Source organism: Macaca thibetana, chromosome 5, assembly GCF_024542745.1.
Source record: "Macaca thibetana thibetana isolate TM-01 chromosome 5, ASM2454274v1, whole genome shotgun sequence".
Classification (NCBI taxonomy): Eukaryota; Metazoa; Chordata; class Mammalia; order Primates; family Cercopithecidae; genus Macaca; species Macaca thibetana.
Genome location: NC_065582.1, coordinates 38,210,251 through 38,224,415, shown reverse-complemented (window position 1 = coordinate 38,224,415; position 14,165 = coordinate 38,210,251). Strand labels below are relative to the sequence as shown.

Sequence of the window (14,165 nt, the reverse complement as noted above, 5' to 3'; positions counted from 1 at the left end):
TTGACAAAAAGATTTCTCTAATTAGTATGATTGTCAAAGCGTGTTAGCATCAGGCTGTTGGAAAAGTAATGACTCTTTCAGGAAATTGGACCCCTTTTGTAAACCTTTACTGTTATAGTTGATAGGAAGAGCTTGCTGGTTCTGCTGCCTCATAACTCAAGATGTGCTTTCCCAGGAAAAGAAGGAGAATGAAGATACTCTAGGGAACAATTTGGTGCCAACAAAAGGGGACTAAATGACCCTGTCACTTTTTTAAAAAAAAAACAAATATTGACTGTTAAGCCCATGCCACTGTTATATACTGGCAAATGTAGAAAACGGTGTATACGTAAATCAAGTAATGCAAATTAAAGCAAGCGACCTTTAGGTACACAGCCGCAGGTAGAATGTTATTTATCCCATATCCAAAATTTATGAGGCTTTTTATTTTGGCAAGTTGTATCAAATAGTCCCCACCAGGTGTTTTGCTGCGAGCTTCAGACTAAAGCCATCTGCCAAAAATCTTTGTGTTTGCTAAAATTAACCAGATATCATTAGATGTTTAAAGTTAAACATTACTTGTTCACTGCTCTGTACATGTCTTCTTCCTTTTTTTCTTTTTTTTTGTATGTCATCTTTCTTTCCTTCATTGGAAACGTTTCTATGTGTAAAACATTATGCAAATCTTGGTACATGCATTATTTTCTTTAATCCTGGCAACAACTCAGTGAAGAAACGGAAATTTAGAGAACTTTAATAACTGCCTGTCAGTGGCAGACTCTGGTTCAAAACCACGTTTGTCTGATACTAAAATCCTTGGTCTCAGCAACTGCGTTGCTATACTGCTGCCAGGGAAGTTGTTTGCTTTTTTGTCTATTGTTATCCTTGTGGTTTTACATGTGATTTGTTTCTTTTAAAGAGATTCTTGAGGGAAAATAAGTGAAAAATAAGTGCACATAAGTGAAAAATAAGTGAAAAATGGGTTAATGCTTAATGTGTTGGGAATAAATAGAATATTTTGCAATTTTTGTGTGTGTGTGTGAATGGGAATCCAAGGATCAATAAAAGTCTAAAATACTGGATGGGAATTTTATTTTTAATGAGCTGTTGAATACATTTATGTTTAAACTTTTGTAATTTAATTCTAAGTTAAAAAATGAAATTTAAAAGTAAATAGAATGTTCTATTCATCTCTTAACCTAGAAAAGTTAGCTACAGACCTGTTGGTATCTTTCCTTTTCCTTGTCCTGTTCCCACAGCACTCTATATCCCCTTAAGTAGTAATTATCTTTCTTGCATTTATTGGTTTATCAGCCATATTCTCCATCTCTCCCGGTCTGCCTTGTTCACTAATCTTTCCCCAGGACCAATCTTGCGTATGTCTGGCCCACAGTCTGTGTTCTAGAAATATGTGCAGTCTGGGTGAATGAATCTGAACTCTGAGCACAGCCTAGGAAGGGAGGATATAAATACCATAAAGATTTAGAATCTTTTCCTAAGACTGTATAATACTCTTTATTCTGCAGAATATTTTCTCCTCTGTTTCTTTGCCATTCTGAAGGAGATAGCAGAGAAACTTTTTGTAGTGGCAGGAACATGACAGGACTTCCTGTTCAGCTGTCACTTCTGTACGGACAACGTCTTTCTGTCTTCTGGGAGTATCCTTGTGCATGCAGAGTATCCTTCTGTACAGGGACTATCCTTCTGGATGGGCAGGCTTCTGTTCACATCTCAGCCATGCCTTTTCAGAATACTCATTTTAAAAAGTGAATATTACATATGTGTTATTTTTAATTACTGTCACTGATGTATGTAATTTGAAAATTAATGTTGCTGTAATTATATTGATATACTGAATAGTTATTCCCAGCTTTTTAGTCAGACAAATTAAGCCTGTCTTTATGAATTCATCTTCAAAGCCTCAAAGTGGTTAAGAGATCAGGAGTATGCAGAATTAAAGCCTTTGTTCTGTGGTTAATTTAGCAGGAGTTAGCAAATGTAATTGATTTTAAAAAATGTGGCATCAAGATTAGATTTCTCTTCGAGGAGAACTTTTGGTCTCTGTTCTCTTTTGCCGGAGATTTCTGATTTCTAAGAAGCAACTCATTTGGGTCACATTCAAAACTGGAATGAAAGTGTTTGTATGGGTATGTTCACTTTGAATAGGGGACATTCTCCTTTGGGACCACAGATGCCCTGATTTTTTAAAAAGAGGTAAATGTACTGTCTTGTTTACAGTTGTATTTTCTTAATGTAGTACCTGGCCTGAAGTAAGTGTTTGGTATTTCTTTTTTTAAGGAGTGAGTAAATGAATGAGTGATTAAAGGTTGCCAGGAACCAGGAAATAGAACAGAGAAATGTATATAATTTTTTGATTTCTCTAGTACTGAAATGGTTCATCTATTTGTCTCCCTGTCCTTTATACTCTACTGGGGGTTCCTATACCATCTCCCCCACCCCTCCTAGATCCTCCCATGACTTCATATGGTCTCTCCATGTTAAGACCTCCCCGACCTGTACTCTGTTGTTGAGTTGCGTATGTTATTCATGGGAAGGACTCCTAGCATCTGAAACTCAACATACCTGACTGGACAAATCATCCATACCTCCAGTGTGGACTGGAATGAACAAGTCTTGTTCTCCAGAACAAGTCAGGAGAGATGGAGAGGTAGGCAATACACTAATACATGCAAGAAAGATGATTGCTACACAAAGGCACACAGAGAGTGCTGTGAGAACAGGACAAGGGGAAAAGGGAGGCAACAATAGGTCTACAGATAATTTTTTTCCAAGTTTAACATACCTAAGCCCACCCCTCCTCCTGACTTCCTGTTTGTGATGCCAGGCACTGTGGATTATTTTGTCATATCTCATCTGTCTAAATCTCCCTTTCCTTCTCTCTCTGGTTCATATGGCTTGAGGTCCTATCTACATGTTGACGGCTCCATCTCTAGCCCAGAGCTCTCTTTTAAGCATCAGCCCCACATATCTGAATACTGGGCTCTCCATTTGGATGCCTCACACGCTCCTCATGTTGTCCTATAAAACCCTGCAGGATCTGATTCCCGTTCACCTTGCCAGCCTCTTTCTACCTGTAATTCTGCACTCTAACAATACTGCGCTTCTCTTAGTTCCTGGAGAATACCATCTTTGCTTTCTCCTTTGAGCTTTTGTATATGCTGTTTTCTCTGCTTGGAATATTCTTCCCCCTACTCTTTTTCTGGCTAACTTCTACTTACTCTTCATCAGCTTAGACATCACTTCTTCTGAGAATATTTCCTGCTGCCAACCCTCCAAATCTGAGTTAAGTCTTTTGTACACCCACAGCACTATATATTTTCTATTATGTATTCTGAGCATTTCTAACACTGTTTTAATTGCCTGTTAATCTCTCATTAGACAGTGAGATCAATGAGTATGTCACTATTTCTTTTCTGGGCCTGCCTCATTATATTTTCTTGAATGTTTCCATCTCATTCGAGGCCATTGTCACCTCAGGGTTTGTGCTAGAGCAAAGACTTTTGTAGCTGGCCTTTTTTTTTTTTTTTTTTTTTTTTTTTCTTTTTCTTTTAAGGCACTCCAGCTCTGTCGGCCAGGCTGGAGTACAGTGGGCCAGGCTGGAGTACAGTGGTCCAGTCTCAGCTCACTGCAACCTCCGCCTCCCAGGCACAAGTGATTCTCTCTTACCTCAGTCTCCTGAGTAGCTGAGATTACAGACTCATGCCACCATGCCCAGCTAATTTTGTATTTTTAGTAAAAACTGGGTTTCGCCTTGTTGGTCGGACTGGTCTCAAACTCCTGGTTCAAGTGATCCACCCACCTCAGCCCTGCAAAGTGCTGGGATTACAGGCATGAGCCACCACCCCTGGCCCCATAGCTGACTCCTTTGCATTCATTCTGTGCCATCCCTGGCCATCCTATACGTATCTAGCAAGTCAGGATCTCCAAGTTGCTGCTTAATTCAGTATCACTTCCCAGCTGGGAGGCCTCCAGTACTATGAAATTCATTGCTTCCCTGGTTTGATATTCCACAAAGTAAAATCAACAAGCACTCAGCATTAAGTGTGTTATCTTCTTACATTTCTGTGTCTATTAAAGGCATCACCATTTTCTTGGTGACCAAGTTGGGTAAGTTGACAGTTTTGAGGTATCCCACTTACCAAGCCCAAAGGCTGTCAGTTTAAATTAAGGAACAGAACAGTAAGGGAGGAAGCAAGCCCTAAGAGTATTGGATTAATGCCAGACTGATAGATGTCATGATTAGATCACCCTCATATCCACCTTCCATGTGATACTCAAATTTTATTTCCTCCTCTCTTTTCCTAGTGCTGATGCCTCCATGTAGACTCACTTTATCTCTGCTTGAATCTTGTCATTACATCTAACTAGCTGATTGCTGTCCCCCAATTCTTTCTCCTTGCTATTGTTTGTGAAGATCAAATGAGAAAATATATGTGGAAGTGCTTTCTAAACTACAAACGTGCAGCTGTCAGTCATGACCTCAAGCATGCAAGGAATTGCATGGAATCTTTCTCATAAAGCTCATGGTTCCAATGTATGTGACTTTCTGTCCTGGACCACCTCAAAACAGGGGATTCTCTAGGCTGGGGTATGTGCCTTCTCTGTATTTGCCCTTGATGTGTTGTACTATAGGATGTTGTTTATGAATTTGTTCCTCTCCTGAATTTCTTGAGGCCAGAATAATGTTTCATTCATCTTTGTGTGTACTTCCCCTGCACCAAGGCCAGCATAGTGCCTGGCACATGAGAGATGAGCAACCCATACCAACTGTGTGTATATTAGCCAGATAGTTCTGGTATTGCTGTCCTTCTGCCAGAGTTGTTCTTCCCTACTATCTCCACCTGTTTGCATCGTTTTTAGCTGGCTGATGGGCTCTTATACCTTTAATACCTTGCTACTTAAAGATATAGTTTTGGAAACAGCAGCATTGGCATCACCTGTGAGCTGTTAATTGCAGGTTGAGAACTTTGGAAAAGCATTTATTTTGTTTTTATTTCTGAATACAGGTACTTGCAACTGGGCTCAGTGGTCTCTACTCTTCCCTGCCTACAAAGCTAGAAGAGAAAGGCGAGGAATGGCACTGCCTTCTGAAAGATGACTGGCTTCTACTTCCTTCTCTTGTCCAGTTCATGAACTCCCTGGAGTTTTGCAATGCAGTCATACAGGTACCAGAGCACGATGAAGGATCCCTTTGCTATAGCTTCATTCAGAGCACAAGCATTGCAAAGGATTAATTTAAAAGCATTCACTTTTTAAAATGTTAATAAATGTTTATGGAATATTGGTGCTTTACTTTAAGCCAAGTGAATGTCCTTGAATGAGTGAAAATGTTAGTTTGTAGGTTTCTGTAAGTTTTAACTGAGAAAAAGAAATGAGTAGATTTTCTTTATCTTCTTTATAAAAAGTGTTAATTCTGTTTTGATTATCTACTTAGCCATCAAAAAATAAGTTCAATGCCTTACTCATTAAATAGATATTTTTAGGTTTCTAAGTACTCCAGATTATACCACTTCTACATCAAGGTCTTCTTGGGAATTTATAAAGGAGAACACTTTATTTTGCTTAATGGTGCATACTACATAAAGAATATTGTTATCCCAATTGAATTTAGAAGAAGTTAAGCATTTTCATTGAAACACAAATTAAATTTGCTTTGAAATTGGCCTGTTTGGGGGGGGAAAAAAAACAACCACTGAACTCTTGTGTATTTGGCTTCTTGATTAGATTTTTACCTTTAGATTTCTTGTTACTGTTTTCAATAAAAATCAGATTTTATATATATTTAAAGATGTGGTAAGTTTTCATAAAAATGTTTTGTTCCATATAGCATAAATATTACCTTAATGTTAGATTTATTAAGAAATCAAGTTTTCTTTATAGTGATTGTAGGATGAAAAATGTTAGTTATAATCTGTTTATTTACCAAATAAAGAAATAGCCTCTGGAAGAAAATACAAGTAAATTATTTTAGTTCCATCTCATTTTTATTGCTAAGTCAAAGGAAGTTTTATTTATATATAAGAAAAATGGATTACATCTTATTTTTTCCTTTAATATTGAGTCTATCAACATTTTCTTGCAGTTTGTGGAAATAAAAAAGATGGAACTACTATTAGTTCTTCCCCAAAAATATATACACACAGAGAGATTATCAGTAATTTAAAGATCTAGCCTCACTTTCCTAGAAATTGCTTTTTACTTTGTTGTTTGACTTTCTTCCTCTTTTTCATTGTCATCTTTTTTAAGAAAGAGAAATAAAGCTAATAAGCATGGTAAGAACAGGGAAATTATATATTTCATACTGTATTTTGACATTGAAACCATATACTTTTAAGATTTTTTGTTTGGGGAAGACTACTGAAAAGGTTACTTATAAAAGATATTAGTAGAGGGTTATCCACACTAAATATATTTTGGAAATCAAATATGAGAAGTATTGTACCTCTGATAATGTTTTCTGCTTTTGAATATTATCTATTTTTCTGAAAATATTTTTAAATGCCTTTCTCTTTAATATAAGTGACTATCAGGAAATACATATTTAAAATGAGAAAATGTTTTCTGCCAGCAAAATAAATGTATTTAATTGTTCGCTTTGACAGTTATGCTTAGTTTTTAAAATTAGTTACAGGTTGAGATGTGATTTAGAAGAAAGTAAGGGGCAAAAATTAAACTTTCCAGTTTGTTAACTTTAATTTATGAATCCTTATACGTACTCAGTCTGTTTATTGTGTTTTTTCCAAACACACAGTTTAAAATTACCAATATTATGTTTGAAAGTTCAACTTCTGTGAATTTTAACCAAGCTGTTTATGCTGGAATAAGCTATTTGAAGGCCTTACATGACAGTATGAGGTCTGATTTGTTCTTTAATCACAGAATAAATGGCCAAAATTTGGATTTCCTTTTTGAGTTCAGGATGTACACAGAATTGTTTTGTTTTAAGAACTGAAGATTGAACTCTTTGCCTTTTTCTTGACTATCGGCATCTGTCTTAGGTGGCTCACCCCTTGATTCGAAATCAGCTTGTCAATTACATTTACAATGGATTTTTGGTACCAGTCTTGGCTCCTGCTCTCCATAAGGTCAGTGATTGGCTCATGTAATCTTCTGTCTCTATAATACAAGTGATGGACACTGAGGAGGGTAAACACAGTGTAACTGATTTGATGGTGACTTTAGCCTTATTTTTCTTCTATCTCTATTTCTTAACAATATCAAACACAGGTCTTAAAATGGCCACAGCTTAAACTGATGGGTTCTGTCTGGTGTCATAGAACACAGTATTGTGAGTGTCAAGTAGGATAGTGAGCCCAAAGGAACGTTGGCAGATAGACTCCGACTCTGTGCCTGCTTCGCTTTGTGGGTGGTGGCTACTTGGAACTGTCAAGCTGTCCTCCAAGGCTGAGTCTGTCATAGAGAATGCAAGGTATGCCGTGGGCATGGAGAGGAGCAGTAGTAGCACAAGTGCCATAGATGTGCTGTCTACTTAATAGAACATAATTTTTTATTGTAACAGTTTTGTGACAGCAAAAATTAAAGTGAAGCTGTCATTTTTCCTTCACTAAATAAAGTTAAGGTCCCATCAAAGGTTGGCTGTCTCATTAGCACCACTCTGATTTTCTTATGACTCTCTGATTTTGTATGATAAATCAACTGATATATTTTCCATTGTGAGCTGTCAGGCGACACCGCTGGGCCTAGAATTCTGATTTTTCATTTTTCCTTCACTAAATACAGAGACTTGTGCAGTATTTAGTTCAGGGAATCTTTGTCAAGATTTTGGAATCACACCTCTGGCAGGGACAGAAGCAAAGAGCAACTTGATCATATGTTGTTTTGATGGAATGCCCACCATTCTGCATCCTGAAGTTCAATTTCTACAGGCTTTTATTTTACAGAAGCCAAAAATACTTGATTATGGCAATGTTGAAACCTTGCCATCCAAGCTGATGGGGTTTCTGGTTTAGAGCAGATCTTGACAGAAGATGTTCATCTCTTACTATTTAGTGCCTCTCCAGCATAGTGACCATGTTTTCCAAGCCAAACAGAGTACTTGGTTTGACTTAGATTTTTATGTTATTTCTAGGTTCGAGAGGTCATCTTTGATGTGGTTTAAACATAAAAATACTGAGGTTTCCATGTTATTTTAGTAGTTTATGGCCACAAAAGAACCAAGTCTGTGAAATTAGATCTCTCTTGGAAAATAAGGGATTAACTTTGGAAAATACAGAACTTGTATTTGTTTCTAGGTTAACTTTGTGTTTGTCAGTATTTCATTGTTCCAGGGATGGAATGGGTATCTTGCATTGAAGATCTCTAAACCTCTGCATGGAAGAATTTTCCTCTTTGGAGGAACACAAGAGTGCTATAGAAATTCTCTGGCAGTAATTATCCATATATACTCTCACACAGTTAGACTTTTTTCTTCATTTGTTTCCATCCTTTTCCTCATTGACCTATTGACATAAAATAATTTCCTGTCATTATTATAATAGTGATAATTATTATAATTACTATTTGTTCAGGAAATTTTATGTTATTATAATTAGCACACTTTAGTGTTACAAACATTACTGATAGCTCTTTATCCATAATTGAGGATGAAAACCACCTCAGAGAGCTGTTACGAGGATCTTACTGGTCACCCCACACTTCTTCTTCATAGCACTTAGCACAAGTGGAGTTAAATCATTACGTGTGCTATTACTTGCTTAATGTCTTCTCCACAGTGGTATGCACACTTTTATGTATGGCATATTATCACATGTGTTTTGTTCACTGGGATATCTCCAGTGCTGAACACGGTACCTTAGACTTAGGAGGCTGAAGAAACAACACACCAATGGAACGCATGTCAAAGTACCTTCCCAGATAGTGGTTTGTAAGAGAATAATAGCTAACATTTGATCTAGCACTTTATATGTATTATGTAATATCCTCAGTTGTGCCCATAATTAAAATATGAGAGTTTTAAAACCATAAAGTTAATACATGCTTATTGTAAAAATAAAAAAGTCAATGCTGACTATGTAAAATGAAAAGTGAATGTTACTGTATTAGGTTTGAATTTCCAACCCCTAATTCCGATTTCTTAACTTGTATCCATTGCAGACAATTTCTCTCAGGGCTATATAGCAACTAGGGAAACAAAGATGGATTTTTTCCTTCTTAATTAATTTTTCTCCCTGTTCTCCATCTGTTTTTTGTTTGTTTGCTTTTTTATCATTTAGAATGAACAGGGTTAGGGAGGGAGCAGGCCAGGGAAGGTGAACAGCCTCTCCTGTGGCTCTTGGCTCCCTATGTGGTTGATGAAGAAAGGAGCCATTTCACGAGTGGCAGGGCAGGAAATCAGAAGCACATGAACAAAGAAGTCTAGAACTGGATGTTTCTTGAGGGGTTCCCAGTGAGAGCAGTCATATCCTATATCCTATGTTTCCCCCTTTAATATGGGGAATGATGCCAAGAAGTCTGGGCTCAGGTCTACTGGAAGGGACTCCTGTCTGTGTTTTCTATACTCCATGTCCACTGCCTTGACATGAGCATTATTTTTTTTTAATTGTGTATTTATTTTTATTTTATTTTTATTATACTTTAAGTTCTGGGATACACATGCAGAACGTGCAGGTTTGTTACATATGTATACACATGCCATGTGGTTTGCTGCACCCATCAACTCGTCATCTACATTGGGTATTTCTCCTAATGCTATCCCTCCCCTAGGCCCCCACCCCCTGACAGGCCCCGGTGTGTGATGTTCCCCTTTCTGTGTCCATGTGTTCTTGTTGTTCGACTCCCACTTATGAGTGAGAACATGCGGTGTTTGGTTTTCAGTTCCTGTGTTAGTTTGCTGAGAATGATGGTTTCCAGTTTCATCCATGTCTCCGCAAAGAACATGAACTCATTCTTTTTTATGGCTGCATATTCCATGGTGTATTCCATGGTGTATATGTGCCACATTTTCTTTATCTAGTCCATCATTGATGGGCATTTGGGTTGGTACCAAGTCTTTGCTATTGTTAGTAGTGCTGAAATATATATAATATATATTGTTAGTGTGCATGTGTCTTTATAGTAGAATGATTTATAATCTTTTGGGTATATACCCAGTAATGGTATTGCTGTGTCAAATGGTATTTCTGGTTCTAGATCCTTGAGGAATTGCTGCACCATCTTCCACAGTGGTTGAACTAATTTACACTCCCGCCAACAGTGTAAAAGTGCTACTATTTCTCCACATCCTCTCCAGCATCTGTTGTTTCCTGACTTTTTAATGATTGCCATTCTAACTGGCATGAGATGGTATCTCATTGTGGTTTGGATTTGCATTTATCTAATGACCAGTGATGATGAGCTTTTTAAAATATGTTTGTTGGCTGCATAAATGTCTTCTTTTGAGAAGTGTCTGTTCATATCCTTTGCTCATTTTTTGATGGGGTTTTTTCTTGTAAATTTGTTTAAGTTCCTTGTAGATTCTGGATATTAGCCCTTTGTCAAATGGATAGATTGCAAAAGTTTTCTCCCATTCTGTAGGTTGTGTGTTCACTTTGATGCTAGTTTCTTTTGCTGTGCAGAAGCTCTTTAGTTTAATTAGATCCCATTTGTCAATTTTGGCTTTTGTTGCCATTGCTTTTGATGTTTTAGTCATGAAGTCTTTGCCCATGCCTATGTCATGAATGGTATTGACTAGGTTTTCTTCTAGGGTTTTTATGGTTTTAGGTCTTACATTTAAGTCTTTAATCCATCTTGAGTTAATTTTTGTATAAGGTGAAGGAAGGGGTCCAGTTTCAGTTTTCTGCATATGGCTAGCCAGTTTTCTCAGCACCATTTATTACATAGGAAATCCTTTCCCCATTGCTTGTTTTAGTCAGGTTTGTTGAAGATCAGATGGTTGTAGATGTGTAGCATTATTTCTGAGGTCTCTGTTATGTTCCACTGGTCTATATATCTGTTTTGGTACCAGTACCGTGCTGTTTTTGTTACTATAGCCTTGTAGTATAGTTTGAAGTCAGGTAGTGTGATGCCTCCACCTTTGTTCTTTTTGCTTAGGATTGTCTTGGCTATACAAGCTCTTTTTTTGGTTCCATATGAAATTTAAAGTAGTTTTTTTCTAATTCTGTGAAGAAAATCAATGGTAGCTTGATGGGGATAGCATTGAATCTATAAATTACTTTGGGCAGTACGGCCATTTTCACGATATTGAGTCTTCCTATCCATGAGCATAGAATGTTTTTCCATTTGTTTGTGTCCTCTCTTATTTCCTTGAGCAGTGGTTTATAGTTCTCCTTGAAGAGGTCCTTCACATCCCTTGTAACTTGTATTCCTAGGTATTTTATTTTCTTTGTAGCAGTTGTGAGTGGGAGTTCACTCATGATTTGGCTCTCTATTATTGATGTATAGGAATGCTTGTGATTTTGCACATTAATTTTGTATCCTGAGACTTTGCTGAAGTTGTTTTCAGTTTAAGGAGATTTTTGGCTGAGACGATGGAGTTTTCTAAATATACAATCATGTCATCTGCAAACAGAGACAATTTGACTTCTTCTCTTCCTGTTTGAATACCCTTTATTTCCTTCTCTTGCCTGGTTGCCCTGGCCAGAACTTCCACTATTATGTTGAATAGAAGTGGTGAGAGAGGGCATCCCTGTCTTGTGCCAGTTTTCAAATAGAATGCTTCCAGCTTTTGCCTATTCAGTATGATATTGGCTGTGGGTTTGTCATAAGTAGCTCTTACTATTTTTAGATACATTCCATCAGTACTTAGTTTATTGAGAGTTTTTAGCGTAAAGGGGTGTTGAATTTTATCGAAGGCCTTTTCTGCATCTATTGAGATAATCATGTGGTTTTTGTCATTGGTTCTGTTTATGCGATGGATTAGGTTTATTGATTTGCATATGTTGAACCAGCCTTGCATCACAGGGATGAAGCTGACTTGATTGTCGTGGATAAACTTTGATATGCTGCTAGATTCAGTTTGCCAGTATTTTCTTGAGGATTTTCACATCGATGTTCATCAGGGACATTGGCCTGAAATTTTCTTTTTTTGTTGTGTCTCTGCCAAGTTTTGGTATCAGGATGATGCTGGCTTCATAAAATTAGTTAGGGAGGAGTCCCTCTTTTTCTATTGTTTGGAATAGTTTCAGAAGGAATGGTACCAGCTCATCTTTGTACCTCTGGTAGAATTTGGCTGTTAATCTGTCTGGTCCTGGGCCTTTTTTTGGTTGGTAGGCATTAGTTAACTTCTTATTGGTCTGTTCAGGGATTCCACTTCTTCCTGGTTTGTCTTGGGAGGGTGTATGCGTCCAGGAATTTATCCCTTTCTTTTAGATTTTCTAGTTTATTTGCGTAGAGGTGTTTATAGTATTCTCTGATGGTAGTTTGTATTTCTGTGGGATCAGTGGTGATATCCCCTTTGTCATTTTTTGTTGTGTCTATTTGATTCTTCTCTCTTTTCTTCTTTGTTAGTCTGGCTAACAGTCTATCTATTTTGTTAACCTTTTCAAAAAACGAGCTCCTGGATTCATTGATTTTTTGAAGAGTTTTTCATGTCTCTATCTCCTTCAGTTCTGTTCTGATCTTAGGTGTTTCTCGTCTTCCGCTAGCTTTTGAATTTGTTTGCTCTTGCTTCTCTAGTTCTTTTAATTGTGATGTTAGGGTGTCAATTTTAGATCTTTCCCACCTTCTCCTGTGGGCATTTAGTACTATAAATTTCCCTTTACAAACTGCTTTAGCGGTGTCCCAGAGATTCTGGTATGTTGTGTCTTTGTTCCCATTGGTTTCAAAGTATTTATTTCTGCCTTAATTTCATTATTTACCCAGTAGTCATTCAGGAGCAGGTTGTTCAGTTTCCATGTAGTTGTGTGGTTTTGAGTGAGTTTCTTAATCGTGAGTTCTAATTTGATTGCACTGTGGTTGATCTGAGGGACTGTTTGTTATGATTTCCATTCTTTTGCATTTGCTGAGGAGTGTTTTACTTCCAATTATGTGGTCAATTTTAGAATAAGTGTGGTGCTGAGAAGAATGTATATTCTGTTGATTTGGGGTGGAGAGTTCTGTAGATGTCTATTAGGTGCTTGGTCCAGAGCTGAGTTGAAGTCCTGAATATCCTAGTTAATTTTCTGTTTCATTGATCTGTCTAATATTGACAGTGGGATGTTAACGTCTCCCACTATTATTGTGTGGGAGTCTAAGTCTCTTTGTAGGTGTATAAGACCTTGTTTTGTGAATCTGGGTGCTCCTGTATTGGGTGCATATATATTTAGGATAGTTAGCTCTTCTTGTTGCATTGATCCCTTTACCATTATGTAAGGCCCTTCTTTGTCTCTTTTGATCTTTGTTTGTTTAAAGTATGTTTTATCAGAGACTAAGACTGCAACCCTCCTTTTTTTTGCTTCCATTTGCTTGGTAAATATTCCTCCATCCCTTTATTTTGAGCCTATGTGTGTCTTTGTACATGAGATGGATCTCCTGAATACAGTACACTGGTAAGTCTTAATTCTTTATCCAATTTGCAAGTCTGTGTCTTTTAATTGGGGGCATTTAGCCTGTTTACATTTAAGGTTAATATATGTTATGTGTGAATTTGATCCTGTCATTATGATGCTAGCTGGTTATTTTGCCCATCAGTTGATGCAGTTTCTTCATCGTGTCGATGGTCTTTACAATTTGGTATGTTTTTGCAGTGGCTGGTTTTGGTTTTTCTTTTTCATATCTAGTGCTTCCTTCAGGAGCTCTTGTAAGGCAGGCCTGGTGGTGACAAAATCTCTCAGCATTTGCTTGTCTGTAAAGGATTTTATTTCTCCTTCGCTTAGGAAACTTAGTTTGGCTGGATATGAAATTCTGGCTTGAAAATTCTCTTCTTTAAGAATGTTGAATGTTGGCACCCACTCTCTTGTGGCTTGTAAGGTTTCTGCAGAGCTATCCACTGTTAGTCTGATGGGCTTCCCTTTGTGGGTAGCTTGACCTTTCTCTCTGGCTGCCCTTAACATTTTTTCCTTCATTTCAACCTTGGTGAGTCTGACGATTATGTGTCTTGGGGTTGCTCTTCTTGAAGTGTATCTTTGTGGTGTTCTCTGTATTTTCTGAATTTGAATGTTGGCCTGTCTTGCTAGGCTGGGGATGTTCACCTGGATAATATCCTGAAGAGTGTTTTCCAACTTGGTTTC

At 37.4% G+C, this 14,165-nt stretch overlaps 1 protein-coding gene across 2 annotated transcripts in view; it reads left to right on the top strand.

The window, feature by feature from the left end:
* Window positions 1-14,165, top strand: part of FHIP1A (FHF complex subunit HOOK interacting protein 1A) — a 263,721-nt gene that overhangs the window by 182,879 nt on the left and 66,677 nt on the right. For both annotated transcript variants that reach the window (XM_050791560.1, XM_050791561.1), the window contains 2 exons: window positions 5,007-5,165; window positions 6,999-7,085. In XM_050791560.1, coding sequence (XP_050647517.1) covers window positions 5,007-5,165; window positions 6,999-7,085 — 246 coding nt within the window. The remainder of the gene's footprint in view (window positions 1-5,006; window positions 5,166-6,998; window positions 7,086-14,165) is intronic.